General features: G+C 43.4%; 2 protein-coding genes and 1 pseudogene across 2 annotated transcripts; 1 reads left to right on the top strand and 2 right to left on the bottom strand.

Annotated features, from left to right (window-relative positions):
* Positions 1–1,211: 1,211 nt before the first annotated feature.
* LOC136527150 (thioredoxin-like protein Clot) lies at positions 1,212–2,036 on the bottom strand. Its single transcript, XM_066519768.1, has 2 exons — positions 1,771–2,036; positions 1,212–1,663 (listed from the first exon to the last, which is right to left on the bottom strand). Exons 1-2 carry the CDS (start codon positions 1,922–1,924, stop codon positions 1,401–1,403), a joined length of 417 nt encoding a protein of 138 aa, XP_066375865.1. The 5' UTR covers positions 1,925–2,036; the 3' UTR covers positions 1,212–1,400.
* Positions 2,037–2,181: 145 nt separating this feature from the next.
* On the top strand, positions 2,182–6,412 carry LOC136527149 (CDK5RAP3-like protein). The gene is made up of 9 exons (XM_066519767.1): positions 2,182–2,548; positions 2,750–2,844; positions 2,929–3,023; positions 3,125–3,260; positions 3,368–3,517; positions 3,622–4,143; positions 4,371–4,579; positions 4,764–4,896; positions 5,705–6,412. The coding sequence occupies exons 1-9, from the start codon at positions 2,353–2,355 to the stop codon at positions 5,843–5,845; spliced, it is 1,677 nt and encodes a 558-aa protein (XP_066375864.1). The 5' UTR covers positions 2,182–2,352; the 3' UTR covers positions 5,846–6,412.
* A 322-nt stretch (positions 6,413–6,734) lies between these two features.
* LOC136528579 (beta-glucosidase 24-like) lies at positions 6,735–12,211 on the bottom strand (annotated as a pseudogene).
* Positions 12,212–23,062: the final 10,851 nt, after the last annotated feature.

Raw genomic sequence — 23,062 nt, 5'->3', positions numbered from 1 at the left:
CCCGACGACTGGAATCAATCGGCTCAGGTCTCCCTTTCCATATGTTGCAAATGCATGTTTCAAGTGTTTTAAGCGTTTTAGAGGTATGTTGCGATTATTTCGTATGGATGTTGCAAAAGTAGATCGAGGATGTTTGCACTTGCATATGTTCCAAGTGTTTCAGAGATATGTTGCAATTATTTGTTCAAAATGTTTCATCTGTTCCAGTCGTATGTTGCAAGCATTCTGATCTGAATGTTGTATATGATTCACACATATGCTGCAACAGTATGTTCCATATGCTGCAACCGTATGTTCCAAATGTTTCTGCTGTTTTCAGTCTTATGTTGCAGTAAGTGTTTTCATGTTGCAAGTGTTTAATCTAGATGTTACATATGTTTCATACATATGTTGCATGCGTATGTTCCAAATATTTCATTTTCTTTAGATGTATATTGCATTAAAAGTGTTTTTATGTCGCAAGTGTTTCATGTATCAGAGATACGTTCATAGAGTCACGGGGGACACGGCCCGGGTGCTAAGGGATGGGGCACGCCGGGGCCAGGAGATGGGTCGCGCGGCACCCTGGTGGGGGCTGCAGACGGGGCGGGCTCGGGCCAGCACACGTCGCGCTGTGGGAAGATGAGCCACAGATGAGCCACGCGCTGTGGGAAGGCCGGAACGAGTCGCTCGCATCAGGCTCCTGTGTATCTATCGTAGGAACGATTTGAAAGCTGTGTCCGGCCGTGCTGCATAGGCCGGACGTCCGGGCGCAAATGCCTCCCTTCCGAATATAGCCATCCCAAGTTCTATCCACCAGCAGCGCGTCCAACTTTGGCTACTACGTTCGTCGGTCGCTGGACAACTTCGGCTACTAGGTTCGTCGGTCTCTGGATGGTTAAGATGAACACGTCTCATCTTCAAAGTGAACATGAAATTGTTTCTACGCTTAATATGACATTTTTGTTGTTCAGATTGTTCAAGCATGTACAGTCTACAAGGGAAAGAGCAAGTGCAAAGCATTGTACTGTTTACATTGCTGTTGCTGGCCTCTTTTACAACATCAATCGAGTTGGACTGATCTGTTATTCTACTAGTGAGAATGTGTGTTGCATGAAACTATGAATGAATAATGATGAATTATCTTAGTCTTTACTCAACCCCGTGAAATGCAATGATTTAATTAAACCTTAGATTCGGATTCTGGGAATGTAGAACGAGACACAGCACCATCGAGTTACTAGCTTCACTATTATCGAATTACTAGCTTTACTAGGTATTTCCCAGCTTCCGGTTCGTCATACATGAACTGATTTATTTATTAGCTTCACACAATTTCCCAGCTTCTGGTTCGGCATACACGAGCTGAATTATAGCCGGCTCTACTCAGATGGAAGGAACCCAACGGGAAACCGGATCTGTCAGTTGCCGCCGGCGCAGAGGAGGGCGTCAACCTTGTCCTTGAGGTGCGCCTCGTCGTCCCCGAGGCGGGCGGCGGCGGCGCCATCCTCCCACCGGATCAGCGTGGGCACGCCCTTGAGCCCGAACCTGGGGTCCACCCTCCACGGGTGCGCCGGGTCACGCCATGTGGGCTTGTCCCCGACGTAGGCGCGCAGGAGCACCGCGTCCCTGCCCTGCAGCGCCTCCAGCCGCTCGTAGATCACCGGCTCCGCCACGTTGCAGTCTGACGGCGACGGTGAGTAGAGTAAGCACGGGACCAGGGCGACACGACGACTATTAGTTGCTGAACGGAATCTATCGTTATCGGCGACGAGGATTCTTCTTACTTACCGGGGCACCAGGTGAGGGAGGAGTCAGGCTCGCGGTCGGCCAGGAAGAGCAGCAGCTTCACCTTGCCGTCGGAGGCGGCGTCCGGGGAAGCGAAGAGGCGGTCGAAGTGGGCGTCGAAGTCGGCCAGCGCCGCGTCCACCTTCTCCACCGTCATCTCGCCCTTTTCTCCCCCTTCGCCTGGCCGAGGTGCGGATTGGAGCAGCAAGAGCGATTAGCGGATTGGTGGGAAGACGAGACGAGACGGCCGCCGAATTGTTCACGGGAGCGCATGCCGTGCGATTCCTTTCTGGGATTTTTCGCACCCTGCCACTGCCAGTGGTCCCGCACCGCAACCCGCGTGTCGCGTACGCGAGCCGAAATCGAGGGAGGTTTGGGCCGGCTCTGTGGACTGAAAAGGCCCAACCAAGCACTACTCTCGAGCCCAACAACCAAGTGCAGCCGAGTCCAACGGAGTCATCCATCGCCCACTCTCTTCCTTCTCCGGTTCTCCCCGATCGGCTCCGGCCTGCGGCGCTCGCGTTCGTCGTCCCTCCCTCGCCGGCCGCGTGATCCGCCCGCCGCGCGGACCCCGCGGGCGCCACGATGCACGACCCGTCGGAGATCCGCAACCTCCCCATCGACATCGCCTTTGGCCGCCTCCAGGAGTGGCTCGTCGACCGCAAGCGAGTGCCGCACGACTGGCGGAAGCGCCTCGCCGGCATTCGCGCCCGCGTCGCCACCGCCTTCGCCGCCCTGCCGCGGGACCTGCACCCCTCGCTCCTCTCCCTCGACCCCGAAGGTAGCAGAGTTGATCCCCACCTCTTAGCGGATCGTCAGTGTAGGAATTTCGGCGAATTCGTCATGCTCTTATAAACCCTCGTGCCGAACGCCGCCCCTTTCTTCCTTAACTTGCTTCCTCAGGTCGCGCGATTCGATTTTCTCACTCTCTCTGTCCGTGTGGAATGTAATCCTTCGCTTCTGATTCCTTGCCTTGGTTTAGAAATTGGGTACCTTGAAGCGAAGAAGATATATGGCATTCTTCTTGACTCCAACACCGAGAGTCGCAACATATTTGGCCGCCTGACGGGATCCGCGGTAGTGTTTGCTTTTCCTTCTGAGACAAATGCAATGTCGTTTGCTGGAATTGACATCCCAACTGATTGCAATTGTATTTTCTAGGGTGAATGGGAGTCCATTATTAAAGCTTACGAGAAGGACCATGTCTATCTTGGAGAGGCAGCACAGATCATGGTTCAAAATGTTAACTATGACATGTATGAAGTCTGTCTAGATATTGAGTTTAACTGCTAACTAAAATTATGTTTAGCTATGCTTGACCTTGGTTAGTTGACTTGATTTTTTTGGCTCCTTCAAGTCCATATCAGAGGAAGCAGATGCAGAAGACTCAGCAACAACTTGCAGAGCTTGATCGAAGGGAGGCTGACATCAAGCGTCTTGCAGCATTGTCAGCTACTAGATATGTAGAAGCTTGCCAGGAACTCGGTTTGCAGGTCAGCTTCTCTACCTTTTTCCCAACCTGCAGTAATTTTCCTACTACATTGCTCACCACATCATACTGATCTGGAGTGCCACTTGGTTTAAACTTTGTCATCTGCAGGGAATAAATGTGAGGGAAGAACTAATAGAGTCTGCAAAAACACTTCCATCTACTTTTAGCAAAATCTTGGAGGTCCTGAACAGTGATCCTGTCTCAAATGCCATGGAGTACTACACAACTTTTGTTAAGGACTGCCATACTGAGGACAAGGTACAATCAGGACTATGTAGAACATATCACATACTGAATACACAATTTTTAGCTGCTAGAAACATTCTCGTGAATTTTAACCACTTTGTTCTTCTGAACTTCAGGGAAATTGTGTTTCTGTGCTACATAAGCTGAAAGAGTTGCAGGCCAACCCTCCTTCTTTGCATGTCTCAGTATATAATGAGATCAAAAGTTCTCTTGGAGAGGCACCGAAATCTCATGGGTTTGGGAGCGCAGGACAAATTGACTCAAATGTTGCTGCTGATGATATTGATTGGGACATTTCTGTGGACGCTAATGAAATTGATTGGGACATTGGTGCTGTGGAACAGCCTGTTGAAGAATCTGGCAATGGTTTTGGATCATATGAAATTATTGACGCTAATATAGAGCTGGCCGGTTCTGAAAATTATAATGTCTCAGACAAATCCTTGAACCAAGAAGATCTTGCATCATCTGAGTCTGGTATTTGCTGGGACATCACTGCTGATAGTTCTGAAGAAATTGCTAGTATACAGAATGCTCCATCTGAATTAGAGCAACCGCAGTCTCAAATGGTAACTGAAGATAGAAGTCGGTTGTTGGAAAAGGAATATAGGAATGACATTCTGGATGATTTACTTGAGGTATGTTGACCATCCCCCCTCCCTCCCCCCTCTTATCTAGTTCAGATGATATTGCATAATCTGTCTTATTAAGACCTTTTCCTTTCATCTTGTCTGTACTGAATAATAACGTTATTTTAGAAATTCAATTGGTGACTAGTGTTTTTGTTGTACGATGAGGCGGCTTTCTGGATGCACCTTCTTACTGCATAGTGCTGCAATTTATTAATTTATGATAACTGAAACAGGTAAAATCATTTTTGACTCAACGCTTAGGGGAGATGAGGAATGCAGATACATCATCTCTACAGCATCAAGTGCTAGCTGTCTCACCTTTTGTTCTCCAGCAGCACACTCCTGATAGTTTGGAGAATATGCTTGTAGAGGTTTCTTCAGCAATCTCATTGCTAACTAATCAGAAGACTCTTGACCTTATAATGATCCTTAATTCTAAAAGGTAAGGGATTATGAAGCATCCTGCTCCTTAATGTCTTTCATTACTATTAGTTCAATAAAGTAATGAAAAAATTCTTTCTTAGCCTATTCTTGAAGGCTTGCATACTACACCAGTTTTTCCACCATAAATGCATAATGTTTCTATATTTTCTTTAACTGGTTACTGTTTCTTTCCTCTTCCCAAGGTTTCTGGACAGATTAGTGTCAACCTTAGAAGAGAAAAAGCATCATGAGGTTAAATTACGGGAAGGTTTAGGTGATTTATCTGTTAAGCGTATGGAGCTGCAAAACGCACTGTCATCATCATGGCCAAAGCAAGTAAGTGAAAAAAAAAATCCTTGGTAAAATTGGCTACAGAAAATACAATTTCATCACTTGCTGAGACACTCTGTAAAAGCATTGTTTATCTGATCGATAAAAAAAAGGACAGACCCAGTGCCGGAGGCTCCCACATGAGTGGGGTCTGGGGAAGGGATAAACCGAGACAAGCCTTTCTCCCGCAAAATCTGCGGAGAGGCTGCTTCGAACCCACGACCTGGTGACTCAGTGAGACAGCTCTCACCACTGCACCAGGCCTGCCCTTCTATTGTTTATCTGATCGATGATGATGCAAATATCCTGGCCATTTGGTATTGATCTCAATGCTGCTCAGACACACGACACTCCATTTGCTGGTGGATGATGGAAAAGATCACCTTTGAATTTCCACATTGTTCGCTAACTAATTTCTTATTCCATTTGGCGAAATAGCTCTGCAGTGTGTCCCTGCAAATTCTAACCAAGTATGGTGTCCAGACATCAGTTTCAATTATATTCTGTTGCTTTGTTCATCTGCACATATACTTCTACAGTTTTACTGAGTTTAGTAAAAAAACACCATGTAGTAGCAATCCATGCGAAGCTGTGATCTAAACTCAATAAGAGAGCATCATAGTGTGGCAAAGATACGTAGGCTTATGATTCATATTTGCTCTTTGCAAATTGGAGTTATTCATCCATTATGTGCTAATAGTGAACCAAAACACCAATATGTCTCCTTGGTCCTTGCGCTTTATATAGCCAATAAATCTATTTTAATTTGCTGAAGGTGGAGTGTGTTAAATATTTACCTTTTCCACATATACAGGAGGCAGCAGTTACAAAAACAAGGGAACTAAAGAAGCTGTGTGAGTCAACACTATCGTCTGTTTTTGATGGAAGGCCAGTGCATATAATTGGAGAGATCAATACTTTACTGAGCTCAAGTGTTAGTCAATTAGCTGTATGACTGTATTTTTGTTCCTGGACCAAATAAGATTGAGTTTGCAAAATTATTATCTTATGGTATATACTTTAGAATATTTATGATTTCTTGCTCCTGTTGCTTTGCTGCTTGGAAGTGCGTATGTATGGGTATGAATTAAAGTATCAGATTCATCATATGGACAAGTCATATTATAGCCCTCTCAGGACAGAACGAATGCAGTTGAGTGGTGAAGAAAGTAATATATGGTTACCAAAGGCTTCATTTATCAGTGAACAATGATATAATCAATGTTTCATAGAAGTTGACCGCCTTAGTCAGTCTTGTACTTTTTCCTGATATACAGGGCAGTTGAACAGCGTAATTAACCAGACCAGCGAACGGGGTCTGAAACTGGCTGAAAAACACTGTTCTGGCTGAAAAAAGAAGCCGAATAAGCCATTTTTAAGACAAGCGAATGGGGCCTATATGATTCCTTGAAGCCCTGTGCTATCTGTTATGAAATTTGAAAAATCCCCAGTTGCAAGGCTAAACATGCTGATGTTTGCAACATTGGTTTTAATGGTTTCAATTGTTTATGTTCGTCTGTGATATGTATCTGTTTGTGTGTAACATCTAATGTATGCTTCTGTTGCAAAAGGCCATTGTGTGTGTGTGACATGAGTATGCTTTTAAATCCTAACTATCAGAGTAGCATGACAGACTACAATGGTTTATGAGATGCATTTTTGTAGTATTATTACTCTAAAAATATCAGCATGCTCAGGGAAATTGCAGTCTGATCATCTTGGCTTTATAAGAATCACTTGTACAACACTAAAACTGGAAGCTGGAGAGTACGATAAGATATGGACGCTGCATTTGTAATTGTAATGTTGCTCCATAGTACTTTTAACTTGAGCAGTACAAAATTTCAGTTATGAAGGAAATTCTGGAACCATTTGCTGGAACTCTTTGGATATCTTTTCAAACCATCCCTGTAGTCGATGTAATTAATACCAAATCTCACAGTATAACCATCCATCCACTCGAAATTGTCAAATAGTGACCATGCAAAGTACCCTCGTGCGTTAGTTCCTTCCCTGCCATGTCATAAGAGTACTTTTGATTTTGGTGCATAAACATAAATTTTTTTTTTTGTGTCTAATACATACATTTTCGTGAATCGTGATCGATAATTCAGTTATGCATCTACTACAAATCAAGCACCAGACTTACTTGAGGGCTCTTTGAATATGGAATAGGTGTTGCCGGTAGAATTCTATTATGGTATTGTCGACTAAGGCTTCTTGAAGTGGTATGTTTACATTGTTAATTTCATCGACACCTGTAGCATAATGAGTAAATTTATCAGCTACTGCTCTGGATTCCTGAGTAAGCCACAGAACAAACTGATATAAAATGTAGTTAGACTGTTGAACCCTTTTCTGTGATGTAGATTGTAGGATTGTTGTATGTCTTCTTGGTGTATAGCAGGAGATCTTCTATTCCTTTTGGATAGATGTACAGCCAAGGAGATCCAGCCTGGATACAAATATTCGTTGTTTTCATGCGAATCTGCAATGACTTTCTAATTTTGTGCTAAATGACTAGATTATCTATAAATAACCCTTCATTATTTATCATCAACCCAGTTACACAACTGTCAAACATGAAGCAAGATAATTTTCCTTTTTGTGGAAGTCATACTTTTGGACCGATAGCTGTCCCGTTTCTTTCAACTGTTGTTACAATACAGGTCCAGAAAACTCTTAGTCCACCCAAGTAATTTGAATATAGAATAGAAATAATATGATTACATAATTACCTGATTGAAGGGTGGGCCTGGTGCAAGCGGTAGAGTCTTACCGCCTGTGACCGGAAGGTCCCGGGTTCGAGTCGCGGTCTCCTCGCATTGTACAGGCGAGGGTAAGGCTTGCCACTGACACCCTTCCCCAGACCCCGCACAGAGCGGGAGCTCTCTGCACTGGGTACGCTCTTTTTTTTTTACATAATTACCTGATTGATTAGTTCACGAATCAGTACTATAGCTTTTGTTTCCATTGTTACTGTGTTTGGTATTCTGAACATATCTTGCTGTATAGTAGTTGAGGCCAATGAAGTCGAATGATCCGTATATGGCCTTTGACTCTTCTTCTGTGAATCTTGGTAATCTATTACCAACTAGTGTTCTCATGCTGAGTGGGTAATCTCCCTTAGTTAGAGGATCCATGAACCTGTTCAAATTATCACCAAATTATGTAAATAGTTTCTTAGAAAAATCTTTCTGATTTTGATTTAGTGGAAACTTCAAGGACGAAACCTGAAGTCTGTCTAGTAAGAACTAAATGAAAACTCACCAGCCATACATAAATTGTAGCGCGCGCTTGGCAGCATCCTTATCTCGCTTGGAATTTGTGTAGGGAATCATCCAGTTGCTGACTAGAGTAACTCCTATGCTGCCTCTTTGCTTCTCCTGCATGATTATTAATTATCATCATTGTAAGTGCAAACTATCAAGCTGCCTAAGTATATGGAAATGATTAAATGAGTACTAGTGCAAACTATCATAACAAGCTTGCTGAACCTTGGAATTCTCGTCTATTGTCTGAGACACCTTTGATGTGCTAGTTTTGTTATCAAACATTGAGTAGAACTCTAGAAAATGCCCAGCACTACCATCTATTGTTTACAGGAGCAGATTGTGGCTTTATGGCTTATATATAATATCTACTGTGATGTTCTACTTTTGGAGACCTAATTGTGTAAAGATTTTCAATTAAATGTGACTAGAAGGTTTGTCACATTATTGATATATTCTCTTTGCATGCCAGAATGCATTTTGTTATGTTAATTGCGTATGTTTGATTTGTTTGTTGCTGAAAGTAATAACAATTTGGAAATAAAATCTGTACCTGGTATTTGCCTCTGTACACCTGAACTGCTGCTGCATGAGCTAGAAATTGGTTATGAGCTACAATATAAGGTTCACTTCCAGAGTCTCCCATGCTACATCCTGAATAAAACAACAAAAAAAAAACTTGACGGGAAGGAGAAAACCGCACCCCCGCTTTTTAATTAAGAGGATGCAGGGCTCAAACCTGGGTCTCCAGGTTGAGAGTGAGCTCTAGTAACCAGTCGCCGACGAGAGCACCTGCCCATCCTGAATTTTCCCAAGCAGAACATCTGCCAAGTGCTAATATACCACTGGCCTAGCCATTAATACTGAAACTCCAAGGCTCATTGAATGTTATCCAGTGCTTGACTCTATCTCCAAACTCCCTAAAGCAGATGTTTGGCGTAGTCACGTAAGTCTTCTCTGGTAATGATAGCTAAATATAGTAAGGCTTGATTCTTAGTTTGTTCTAATTTCAGTAGCATTGTTATTATTGATCAAGAGCAGATAATCTAGAATGCATTAAGGAAGATTTATATGGCGTGATTGGTCAAATTTACTTACACAATAAGCTGGCTCAAAAAGCCACCATACTCCTGTTCTAATGCTTGTGGGGAGTCCCAGTGAAAAAGGGTGACGAATGGTTGAATGCCTACATTTTGTTTAGACATTATGATGCAAAGATAAATATTTTTTCGACTATTTATGTTATGAGTATTTACCTTCTGAAATTAGCTTGTTAATGAGGTTGTTGTAGTATTTGATTCCTTCCATGTTGACCCCTCCACTCAGTTTTCCATCTGCATCCATGCCATCAATCCATCATTGCATCAACTAGTGGCTGAGGTTGATCTATGTGTTTACCTGTTCTCTGTTAGAACTCTATTACCGTTTGCTGCAAATCAAAGTTGAAGTCTCCAAATTCTGATATATATAATAGCAGAAATTCCAAATGGTTGGCTAGAATATGTTCAAAGGTGATGGATGTTTGCTGCAGATCAAAGTTCAAGTCCAATTTTTTTTACAGTAGCAGCTCTAAGCGGTTGGCTAGGATATGTTCGAAGGTGATGGGTTTAAGTGAGGTCTATTTAATCTCAAGTGTCAAGATTCTAGTACAATTTTCTGAGAACATGAAATGTATGATAATAGGCTAGAAGAATCACTTACTAGGCAGAATTCTTGTCCAAGAAATAGAAAATCTATAGGCATTAAAACCTATATACTTCATGATTTTGACATCCTCCTGTATTCAGTGAATGACATCTGACATATGCTGGGAAAATAAAAATTTATTAGTTGCTAAGATGGTCATTTTTCAACAATACCTGGTAACGGTGATATGGATCAATTGCTATGTCTCCATTGCTTCCATCTGCTATCTTCTCTGTTGAGAAATTATCAGGGCTTAGAACAAGAATCATGGACTGGACTCTGGATCTGAACAAACTGTTGAGGTCTCTATTTAGGATTTTATTTGATACGGTATGTTAGATGGGGCATTGTTTTCAGGAAATTGTATAACTGCCTCGTGTGCTTCAGTGAGTTGTACTAGTTTGGACTTTTTTGACTTCTGAGTAGACATCTCCATAGATTGGGTTCAGTTTGATCATATAATATTCGTGTTCTTTTCCTTTTTGTTTGTTGCTGTTTGACATAAAGCAATCAAGTATTGACTATAAAGTTGTCGAACTAGCTAACACATTGTTCCATTTTGCAGATCCTCATCTTTTCATTTGTACTTTTTGTTCACATGTACTTTTTTCCTTAGATTGGCAGGTCAAAGGAAGACTGGTGGTCCGGTGGTCCTCACAGGCTCTGATCTTCCCACGGACTACGCCACTTGCCCTCCGAACCATAGAAGATAGTTAACCACCTATTATACGGCTTTCTAGCTCCATTTTTTTTTTTCTGGTTGTTCTGCTGTTTCGGATCAATGTTAGTTTTAGAGATCTGGTAACCTCCAATATTTGTGACAACACTGTTCTGTTTTGAGTTGCACACCTTTCTCCCTGGGGGCATACTATTGTATCACATCACAGCAACTCTTCCTGATCAGTGAACCGGAACATAGTGCATAGGGACGCTTCAATACTGCGAGAACATTCTAAGATCAAATACTGAAGTTCTTCCCTTCGGCTCAGCATATGGAACCTCTCAACATCAGTTGTTTTGTAAGCACAATACAAACAAGTCCTGAATGAACTAAATTTAGTTTTGCACAGATCAATAAAGCAATGCGATTGTCTTTATTTCTAGGTTTAATCATATGCCTTTTTGCATTACCTTGAATGTTTCATTGTTGAAGATTTTTTTGTTTTTTTGTTTGCAGTAGTTCGTTAGTCAATAAACGTTAAACAATGTAACCTGCAGGAGGCTTGTATGCGAGATGTCATGGTTTCATTGCCTGATTAGCATACTTACTTTACATGCTGTTGCAGGAAAGCACGTAAGCCCGGCATTGTTTTTAGAAACAGTCTAGTCGTCCTATCAAGTTGTATTACTTTATGCTATCTTAAGTTGATTTTCGACAGATTGTCTGGTTGTCTGGTCGCAAGTTGAGTGACAACTGACAAGGTTTACTATTTTTTTTCCTTCAAGATTCTGATTCGGTTTTAAGATGATGGATACCCCTGCCCCCTGATTTTTTTATTGACTCTGGTTTATCTTTTTGATCGCAATTTGCCTGAAAAAGCAAGCTGTTCTGATCCTGTTAATGAGCAAGCATATCATTTGCATGCTCTTCCTCCTATACTCCTATGCAATTGTTAAGAACTCCTGATTTGTTTGAGGTTTCTTGATGGTGCGCAATAGTGTTAAACTACTAAATCTTTCATTTGAGCAAGGAGCTACTTCCTAAGGTGTTACCATGCAACTTTTTAGTTCAGTCAAGCGATGCTTGATGGCATGCTAATTTAGTGGGACTTTTTAGTTCTTAGTCCTGTACTCTTGTCCGAACTAGCATCATACAACGCACCATTTGGTCAAACTAGTCTTAAAAACCTAAAATGTAGAAGTAGCTTTTGATCCTGTTTGAGCCCTTACTGGTGTGGCCATTTGGCCACTAAAGTGGTACTAAGCTATGTCGACATGGTCAGGATCATGATGATCGAGTAGCAATAAGAATTAGCAAGTGACAGCCACAGGCATATTGTCCTGAAGGTCTGTCCTTAACTTTGATGGCAAGAGCTTGAAAATGGAGGCAGGCATATGATCTGGGTGAGTGTGAGTGTAGGTGTCCCAGATGCTTGGCCCTCTGCCGTCTTCCCTCATCGCTCCTTCATACTGCACAGGTCAAACGCAGCATATATAAGAGCAAAACCACTCACTCTTTTCTTCCAGTACTCTATGAGAGGCTTGGAGAACTAGCTTCTACTTACCTGGTAGGCCGAGGACGCTGTGCCAAAGAGGAAGCCCTTAGGGAACTGGCTCCTTGAGACGTTGTTGCTTGCCTTCACGGCCGAGACGACGACGAGGAACGGCAAGACGAAGAGCAGGAGAAGAGCTACACGCGACATGGTTGTGCGTGCAGAGTTGCTGTGTACTTTCTAGCTTGCCCCGTGTTCGTGTGTACCCCAGGCGCTGTATTTATAGGCTGGCTGGCTAGTTCTTTGGAGGCGGTTCTGAGCTGGGCAAACCGGAGACCGTCATGTCCTGTCCAGCACCAGTTGTTCCATATGCCCCTGAGCGACCAGCGAAGTCCTTCAATTGTTGATGCACAATCCATGTGGAGATGGGAGACGCTCCGTCTTTTTGACGCGATTAACAAATGGCGCATGGCTGGCCTACTGTTTAGTAGTTCAGCTGTACTTCCAGGTGTTTTTCTGATTATTCTGTTTTGAAGGCAAAAGTGCATTTTCATGTATGTATAAAAAATGAACATACTCAAACAGGGACACTCTTAATTGGGTTAATTAGTTGTGATCTGTACTTGAAGTGCATAAACAGGCCGACCCCCTCTCTGCCCTGTTGGCCTCCCCTCTGGTGTGGGGCCCCTAGGTATGTAAGCTTGTGAGTCCTTCTTGAAGTCGGTTCACCTTACATGTGGGCCATTCTATCTATGTGCTCTCATCTCTAGCCATTGTGGGTGGAGAATCATTTTGGAGTGCTTCTTATGGATCATGGCAAGCTTGGGAGGGTGGTGGGCCCTTAAGGGCTAGTTCATTTCTCTTCATTTTTTATAGTCCTGCATAGGAATACTCCAAGTTCAAGTGGAACTTGTTATTTGATAAAGTATGCTTATCTTCCTTTACTCCGAGACTCTTGGCGGTGTTTTTGAGTATGCTCTGGCCATAAAATTGCTTAGGAGAAGTTTAGGGCAATTAGCAAAAGCATTAGCTGGTGCTTAGGCTAGTTTAGGTGTTAGCCTAGAGTTTAGCGAGGTTTGCACACCACTTTGCTACCGGTGCTTGCATGAACCAAAGCTTGTACACACTAGGGGCTTTGTAGTCTTGCAAGACCCTCGAACGTGTGGAATGGCAGCCTAGGTTGCACCAAGGGGATGGGGCCCACGTCGTTTGGGTCGGAAACTCAATAGTGAAGATGGCGAAGAATGATCCAAGAGAAGGCCACACGGAGACCCACATGTGTATGGGGAAGGCGTGTGGGTTATCCATGAAGTTACTTGATCGGGAGCTTACCTCTTGTGAGTGCATCCTTACGAGGGGCTCCAATAAGTACTAGCGGGAGCGAGCTTCCCAATACCTTAGGAAAAATCGTCAACATGGGAGTTTGTATTATCTAACTGATTTACATTTCCCCTCTTACTTGCATTCCTTCAGATTTGTATTTATCTTTCCTAATCTAGCTTGATAGGTTTAGAATAAACCTATAGTATAAAACTTTTTTGTTGTTGGAAATAGCAATAATACTTAGTAAAACCATAGTGCATATTTAGATAGTGTCGGGGTTATGGTACCCCGGGTATCTCAAGACACTGATTAGTTAGCCGCTCGGACGACCCATGGTATGTCAACCAGTATAAGCCCAAACGATCGAGGCCCAGCTAAAGCTGTGTGGACCTAGGCCAAGCACCAAGGTAGGGGTCTGCCACGACCCCTTCCTTCTTCCTTAGCCGCACACTACGCAACAACTCACAACTTCTCACCGTCCCTACCCCTGGGAGTAACGGGGAGAGATCGAGTCCCGCCAAGCACGCCTGCTCTAACAAAAGCAAGCACCCCGCACTAACCCACAAGGACCGAGGGGACAACAGTCGCCTCGGTCCAATCAAACACCATCCCTGCACCACGCTACAAGGACAAGACAACACCATCGGGTTGTGACGGCCCATACGGTGGCCCACCGTCCAAATACAGCCCGACAAGACAGACGTACACCCCTACCCACTATGGGATGGCGAGCCATGACGATGCCCTTGACTTTTGAGGCCAACTAAGCCAGCGAAGGCCATGACCCTGAAGCGTGGGATCGTGGCCACCAAGCATATCGAGCAGCAAGACAACCAACGGCCCGGAGCAGCTACCAACTCTTTGTATGATGCCTCCGAGAGATCAGGAGGCGATGACGAAGGCCACAACGAGACCATGTCACATAGGACGGCTGACGAAACACCACCGTGCCATAGTGTCGCCTCAACTGCCACTGTGGCACCATGCCACACCATGCCACGACGTGAGCACAAGACCATGATGACAGCCACCCTAGGACATGCACCCTAAGACGGCGTTACTTGCAAGCCAAGTTAGCTAGGCCCCCTCCCTCAGGCTCATAACCCCTCGGTCGGGAGAACCTTCTTCTTTGTACATGACCTGGCCCTAGGCTCTATATAAGGGTAGCCAGGGCACCCTTCTGATATCATCTTCACACTCTCTGGACTCTTGAAGGTTTCATTCGGGCAGTCCATCTCATAGCTCTAGCTCTCCTACCTCTTCCACCATTCTTGCACCCTCTATTGTAAGAACTTCATAGCATTCAAGCGAGAAACACGCACTCGATCATCTGTGAGACTAGACGTAGGGCTCCGGCCTAAACCAGTATAACTCCTCATGTCTTTTGGATGCTACCAGGTAGGGAACAGTCACGCACTCTCGATTGTTGAGAAGGAAGCGATGGCTCCCTCACACCATTGATGGATTCACCTACGGAATGTCCCATGGTGGCCACATCCATCATGGGAACCCTGAGTTTATCGACGTCAAAGGACTAGTGCCCATGTCCATCTTCAGCCAAAGCCAGATCCTCCACCTTGGAGACCTAGACCCCGTGGCCCATGGCAGACACACTATCGGAACGACCCTCAGTGGTTGCATCCTAGAGTTCACCTACATAGGGGGCCCACTACCCTCTTTCATCACTAGCCATGGCTAGGTTTTCCCTAGGAAACCAGAGGCCTGTGGTCCATGACAAGCTCACCCACGGAATGGCCCTCGGCAGCCACATCCTTCTGGGAAATAATGAGATCGTCCACATCAACGACTAACACCAGTCATCGGCCTCCCACCACGCGGGAGCCCTGGATCCTATGGTAGAGCCATGTTCTGAGCAATGCCGCCCCCAGCAAGACGTGCCAAATCAGGGTGCTCACAAGCGATGAAACCACCTGCCGCCACATGATGTTGTCGTTAGTGATCAGGTGGCTACCCGACGCCATGCCTCACAAGGTCAAGCCCAGAACCTGGGTCAAACCCCCTATGATAGACTAGCCATCCATCATGTTATTATGAACTGTTAGCTTTCACATGGAGGCACATGCATCCGAGGAAGCGGGTCCTCTAAGCGCACGACGCGCCGCGCCGAGCAGACCGAACCACGTCGCCCTCAGAGCCAACTTCCACAGCGATAGCTCGCGCTAGCTCTTCATCAAGAGCGACAACCACACCTAGAAGTAGAGACATGATAACTACGATGTCATCGTGTCGTGAGGGCTCGCACATCAGAACGCACAAACCCTTTGTTGATGGTAGTTAACAAACATTATAAACCGTCAATATAACTTGTATAAGTGCATGAAAATAATCACCAACAAAGGTTTAGGGGTTTAAACTAACAAATTCTATGAGTTTTGATGAATTTGTATTTTCTGCAGGGTTTATCTAGAAAACCGTCAAGGTGAACCTAGATGTCAGACTTAATGACGATTATCCGTGGTATAAACAACTCTAGAAGGTTCTAGAGGATACCACACCGAAGCGGAGGGAGAGAGGCCGCTAGGTGGGGCCTACCGGTCCCACCCTTAGGCTAGCCAGTCTGGGGCCCCACCTGTCAGTCTTCGCCTCGCTACGTCGGTTCTCCACCGCCTTAAGGATTGCATCTACGCTGTTTATTCAAGTCGGTTTGATCCAAGGGCTCAGGATTGACGCTCCGGCCTATATATACCAGCCCATGCCACCCCTAGGTGTCAAACCCTGATAAGTCATTTGAGAAGACAGAAACCCTAATCATCCTTAGAGCTCCATCATAATCTAGGGCATAGCTAGTTAGGCAAGGTCTAGAGGGAGGCAAGTAGGTTTCGCTTGGATTCCTGATCATGTCAAGAGCGTGGTTTGGTATAGTCTTTGTACCCCCTCTCTTTTGTATCTATCATTACTTTTATATGTTTAGTACAATTGTTATGACATTATATATTCTTTCTAGTCACATAAAATAATAAAGAACTACTTAGTATTATTCTAGTAGTAATGCTAGGTAGTACCAACAAGCATGTTTGGTATCATCACTAGGGATGACAACCTGGTAAAGCAATGTTAAAAGATGTAGACATACAATAGACTCTGCCTAGCCTCCAGTTACATTACCCCATGGTTCTATTCCATGATAGCAAATATAGCTAATCGTGCTTTGGTATCCACCTATATCTTGTAGGTGACATGAAATCACCCGACTTCTACCGGTCTAAGCATGACTAAGCATATATTTGATCCTGGACCTACATTGGGTTAAAGGTATATATCTGGACAAGGTAGTTCTATGCATCAAGTGTTTCCAACCAACTCTTATAACCTAATGCATCAAACATAAAAGACTCAAGTGATATTTTGTAAAACATAGGAGGCTTAAAATGCTCTGGGCTTGCCTTTGATAAAGGAAGTTGGCCTATGATCCAGGCACTCGGGTAAGTCTTTAAGAGTTTTCTCCTATCCTCCTAGAGCTATGGCCTGAGGTGCCTCCTGTTGTTTCTCTTCTTCTTCGTTGAATTCTAATAGAGTTATCCCCTCCGACGATCCTATACGCATGAGTAGGAAATAAGATATCATAGATGCATATATAATGACATGTATAATATGATATGATGTGATGAATGCATCCTCATAAGTGTTCTCAGCAGCATTGCATTAAGGTGATAACAAGTTACATTTTCTTTTACTGAGTAGGTGCATATCTCTTCTCTAGTAACTTAAACAAATACTTATGTAAATTATTTTCTGGACTATAAGACAACAACCACTTGTTTTGACCATAACTAGAGTTATACACATCAAAATAATATGTTTGTGGACATTATGGAAATCTTATGAAATTGCCTACAACTTTCTTTTAATCATCTTAATGTGATTCAGTAGTGATCTAGGTCAAACAATTCAATCTTTCAGATCTGTCCATAGAGCAAGTATTTCTAACAGCCTACTTCTAACAGCTATAATTCTCAAACCATAAGGCCCATGACTATAAAAATTTAACACAAGGTAGATAAGTAAGTTATCTATAACTTTGTTATTAATCATCTTTACAGAAAAGATCATTATCGTCATGAAATTATCACCACAACAGAAACTACACATGTAGTCATCTAGTTGAATTATAAAGCAATAATGAACTACTTGCCTATAAACAAACACTTTTAAGCCTCACTAACAGCATCAACATATTATATGCATCACACACACACCACAGAAAACATCATGGTTAAGCCTAACTAATTTATTTATTAATTTCCTTAGATAATAAGGTGATTTATAGAGTAAATATTTCCATTACTCAATAAATTCCAAGACAATTATAGTAGGCTACACAAGACCCTAATAGTCTACTATACAAATTTCATGCCATTTGGACAAGTATAGCTACCTCTACAAAAATGACAAGTTACATATGCTTATTTTAGCAAAAATAGTTTAACATAGTGAAAAATATCAAGCAACAGATTTAATATTTTTCTTACTTTCCTCCTAGCATGAGAATACTGTGTAAAAATTTCTATGATCATATGTTATGTATTTTTACCCTAATTAATTTCACTAGAATCTAGCAATTAATTAAGATTAAATAGGAAGACCATATTACAAGTATGTTTACTATAGGTTTAATATTTTTCCTAGCTAGAGCATGTCAACACAAGACCAGAAAAATTAGAATCACAATTTTATCTCTTTCCTAGCTCAAGTTATGCATTTTACAAGATATAAAATACTTTAAAAGCACTTATCTTGCTCTATTTAATTCTCCTAGAAAAATACCCTAAGCAGTAGATTTTGTATTTTTATCAAATAGAACACTTCAAGATGAATCTAACAAAATTTGGTTCACCCCATTTGGATACTCCTAGCTCTAAATATAATTTTTGCAAGTTAGTATTGAAATTTGTGAAAAATAAACAAAAACAAACTAAACCCTAAATGCTATGTACACCCAGTCTATTACACACTGAGGCGCTGACAGTTGGGGCCTACAGGTCAACCCAGCCCCATGTGCCAGTGAGACTAAGGCAGAGGTAGCGATTGACCGGTGAAAAGCTCGCTGACAGTAGCATCACCCCCGACATGTTCCCTAACCCATTTCGCATCTACGGGTGCCCTTGGTTGGCTTAGAGGCTCGCCTGTGCTAGCTCAATGGTGGCCCTGTGCTTCGGTGGGCTCGTCATCTCCGGTGATGGCAAGCCAAGGCGAGAACTATTGTGGCTTTAGGGCTACCTAGTGAAGACCGAGGGTTAGGTGAGGGCAACGGTGGAGCGGCGATGAAGCTTGGCCACGTGCATGGCATGGCGGTGGCGAGAGCACGACGGTGAGTAGCCACTTTTCTAGCGTCGGTGTGCCGGCGTTGGCTCGATGGCCAGCGGCATGAGCTAGATGTGACCCTAGGCTAACCCTAACAAGAGAAAAGCGTGAGCGAGATGGCCTAGTGGAGCACGACCACGGCGAGCGCAAGCTCGGTGGTGCTCCAGCGAGGGCACGGCTACGACAAACTCACCCTTAGGCATTTACCTTGGCTTAAGTTAAGGCAATGGGTGGTCGGCGAGGTGGAGGAGGTGATGGCCGAGCGGTGCGCATGGGCAATCGGACAATGGCACGGTGGCGGCAGCACGCAAGCTTAGTGGAGGTCAGCGGCAATGGCGCGACGCTGTGGTTCGCTCGGGCGTGGCGAGGGCGAGAGAGAGAGACAGAACGAGGCGAGTGAGGATGTTGGCACGTGAGAGTGAGCGGGAGGGAGCGGCGCCCTTATCTGCCCGTGCTGGCCTAACTGGTAGGGCCATCGCCGGTGGATGGCCACCACACGGCGGATGTGGCCTGGCGCGGTCGGCCACGACGTCGACCGATTCAAATCGGCTAAGTGCCGATTTAGTTCGTCTAACAGCGCTACTTTGAGCTCCTAAATCTCCTAATCTGTGGTAAATTTTTGAAAACTTTAGTAATAGAAAGTGTAAAGCTACATGAGTACTACAACTTTGCTATAATGATCATAGCCTAATTTAAGCTAGTTTTCAAACTACATTGCTCTAAAGTGGGGTACTCTAAAACTATAAACTGGTTTAGGACTTAGCAAAATTTTCTAAGTTACAAACAACATTGAGTTGAAACTTGTGAGCTCTATTTGACCATGTTAGACATTGAATTAGCTCATGACCCTTACATAAAGTTTGTTGCCCATGATGTGAACTGCAACTTTTATTTTGGTCACACAACCATGGAAACAATCTAAGCTACCTATTCAACTTTTGTCAAACTAGCATCATAAAAATGGCAATTCAAAGTAAACTAACACTTAGAAGCAAAATTGGCTTAAGTCAAACAAGCTCGACAGAGGTGACTGGATGCGGCCCTTATAGGGACCGGACGTGTTCAATCAGTTGCTCAACAACAACGGGCATCAGCAGCTGTGACCAGACGCTGAGCGAAGCAGTGACCAGACGCACCAATGACACTATTCTTCGTCATGACAATATTTTCAGCGTGACTGGACACAGCGCCACTAGATGACTGGACTCACAAAGTACAACATCCGATTGAGTCTAGAGAGGTTCTAGAGCGGCGCCAGTGCGACCGAACGCGTCTAATCGAGTGAGACCGGACTCAGCCCAGAGTCCGATCAATGCGCGCGCTCTAACGGTCGGGATGACCAGACGCGTCTGGTCAGGACGACAGCAGCATCCGGTTAGTAGTAGAAAGCTAGGTTTCACCCCCAATGGCTACTTTCTCGGTGGGGCTTATAAATAGACCCTCCAACTAGCCATTTGAGGTGTGGAGAGTTGAGGAAACATACTAAGGGTGTTGATATACCACTTTAGTGATCTTCACTTGCATAGTGCTTAGTGATTCATTAGGTGATTAGTGTAGATGCTTTGCGAAGTGCTTAGGTTAGTTAGGCCACCACTTATGCGCTTGCTCTAGGTTTAGGCCTAGTGTTTAGTGAGGTTTGCATACCTCTTACCACTCGGTGCTTACGCGCACCATTGTTGTACATCAGAGGGGCTTGTAATCTTGCGAGATCACACCAACCATGTTTATGGTGTGGCCGCCATTGTGTATAAGAGGGAACAAGGCCCACGATGGTTTGGCCGGAAGCTTGATAGTGAAGACTGTGGGGAGCGGTCTAGGAGGGGCTTGCCGGAAGGCACACCGGAGACACACTTGCGCGTGGGGAAGGCCCGGGGCTATCCACAGAGTTACCCGACTGAGAGCTTGGCCCTTGCGAGGGGCTCCAATGAGGACTAGGGGGAAGCTTGAACGCTTCTTGATACCTCGAAAAAAATACCAGAGTCATCAATGGGAGTTTGCATATCTCTACCTTACTCTTTATCTTTCGCATTTACATTGTTTGCATAACTCTTTTTGCGGTAGAAATAGCAACACCCTAGCAAAACCATAGTTGCACATTTAGATAGTTTATCTTTTGCATAGGTTTTGCTAAGGTTAGAAAAAGAGGCCACAGTTTAGAGTTAGAGTTTTAAGTTGCCTAATTCACCCCCCTCTCTAAGGCATCACGGTCCCTTTCAAACATTTCATGTGACAATGCATAAGAATGAGATGAAATTTCATATGCTTATGTTCATGAATGCTTTAATGATGCTTGTGCTTATGAAATGCAAATGCCAAATGCAATGCTTAACACTGGGGTGTTACATCCACCAAATAAATGCTCCAAAGTTACTATCTCTCAAAAGTTTTGTTGTAGAAAAAGAGGCATGTGGTTATGCAAAAGTTATTTATAAAAAAAGTTAAAAAAATGAACAAGTGTCCAAGATATTGAAAACAATGTGTACTCAGATGCTCGCCTGAAAAAAGGAAGAAAAGAGATGAATAAGATAACCCATGTTTTCTTGCAAAGTTGTTCCTCAATTACAAAAGAGAGTTATGTTTTCAAGGAGCATAGTAGAATTAGGCTAGCCACCAAATATATCCACCATACATCCACACACATGTACATCTTGATTTGATTGTATGACTCAACTCTCTTTAGATCCGAGGTTTGACTTTACAATATATGTATTGCAAGTATGCTCTTTTATGCTTTCTCCACTCCTATGAGCTCCACATAAGCCTTAGTTGTAGGAAGAGAAAGGCATAACATCACTATTGCCTTGGTGAGGATCCATAAATACCACATATATTGAGAGACTTTAGAGTGTCATACAATAGAAGCTCTGAGTTTTATTTTGAAAATCTATAAAAACTCTGGAACAATGGTTGAGCAAAGAACTTGAGACATAGTGCTTGACTTGATCATTTTTTCTTTCAATTGCTCAAGATCCAAGTGAAGGCTAAAAAGCCCCATGGTAGAAGGTAATATGGGTAAGTTTGAAAGTCAGATCGGTTCATTCTAATCCGAAGGAGAATTTTTGTTTGAACGCATGTGAACTTTTGAGGAGTGAAAGCATTGAAGCAACTCCTTATCCATTTACTGAGTTTAGCTTTGCTAAGGGACTAGCAAAGGTTAAGCTTGGAGGAGTTTGTTGACGGTAATTATCAAACATTATAAACCATCAATATAACTTGTATAAAGGGCATGAAAATAATCACCAACAAAGGTTTAGGGGTTTAAACTAACAAATTCCACAAGTATTGGTGAATCTGTATTTTCTGCAGGGTTTATCTAGAAAACCATCAAGGTGGACCAAGATGTCAGACTAAATCATGATAATCTATGGGATAAACAACTCTAGAAGGTTCTAGAGGACACCACACTGAAGCAGAGGGCAAGAGGCCGCTAGGTGGGGCCGGCTGATCCCACCCTTAGTCCTCCTAGTCTGGGGCCCCACCTGTTGGCCTCTGCCTTGCTACATCGGTTCTCCACCGCCTTAAGGATTGCATCTACGCCATTTATTCAAGTCAGTTTGATCCAAGGGCTCAGGATTGATACTCTGGCCTATATATACCAGCCCCTACCACCCCTAGGCATCAAACCCTGATAAAGTCATTTGAGAATACAGAAACCCTAATCATCCTCAGAGCTTTATCATATTCTAGGACATAGATAGTTAGGCAAGGTCTAGAGGGAGGCAAGCAGGTTTCGCTTGGATTTCTAATCGTGTCAAGAGCGTGGTTTGGTATAGTATTTGTACGTCCCCTCTTTTGTATCTCTCATTACTTTTGTATGTTTACTACAATTGTTATGCCATTATTATTATTCATTGTCTACTTTGTTTATATGCTTAGTATAGCTAGATTATCATCATGTTCAAGCATAAGTTTGTATAGCACTCACTCTAAAGTACACGGGGTGAGTGGTCAACATTGTGTAAGCATGGTGCTTATACATTATTTACTTGTGGATACACCCTATATTCCGGGCCATGTGATAGATCATGGATGTGACACTCCCGTTGAGTCCTTTGTAGTCCACTCCTCGAATATAGGTCTACAAGTAGGATCTAGTTATGAAGGAAGACAAGCTCTGTTCTTAATCTTCCTTAGTAATATCCCATATGTGTAGATATGACATTGATCTTAGCCATGATTACTAAGTGTAATTGCACTAATCAATGTATGCTTTGACTTGTAATTAAGAATGACTTAGGAATTATTCCTCTAATATTCTACTTAACCATGCTAATGCCATAGAAAGGAGTACTCTGAGTGATCAATGATTAGTCATTACACACCATTCATATATACATTTACCTCTTGACTTACCCCTATTGTGAGTAGAATATGAGTTATGGTTTACTTCTCCATCAATAGCATAAGTTATCAATA

Source organism: Miscanthus floridulus, chromosome 19 (genome assembly GCF_019320115.1).
Source record: "Miscanthus floridulus cultivar M001 chromosome 19, ASM1932011v1, whole genome shotgun sequence".
Classification (NCBI taxonomy): domain Eukaryota; kingdom Viridiplantae; phylum Streptophyta; class Magnoliopsida; order Poales; family Poaceae; genus Miscanthus; species Miscanthus floridulus.
This window is presented reverse-complemented; position numbering and strand designations above follow the sequence as displayed.

Excerpts from the sequence above, each read along its gene's own strand:
- LOC136527150 (XM_066519768.1), bottom strand. The coding sequence starts at position 1,924 with ATGACGGTGGAGAAGGTGGACGCGGCGCTGGCCGACTTCGACGCCCAC. Across the intron at positions 1,664-1,770 it reads CTCCCTCACCTGGTGCCCCG|ACTGCAACGTGGCGGAGCCG; the intron begins GTAAGTAAGAAG and ends CGTCGCCGTCAG.
- LOC136527149 (XM_066519767.1), top strand. The coding sequence starts at position 2,353 with ATGCACGACCCGTCGGAGATCCGCAACCTCCCCATCGACATCGCCTTT. Across the intron at positions 2,549-2,749 it reads CCTCTCCCTCGACCCCGAAG|AAATTGGGTACCTTGAAGCG; the intron begins GTAGCAGAGTTG and ends GCCTTGGTTTAG. Across the intron at positions 4,897-5,704 it reads CATCATCATGGCCAAAGCAA|GAGGCAGCAGTTACAAAAAC; the intron begins GTAAGTGAAAAA and ends CCACATATACAG.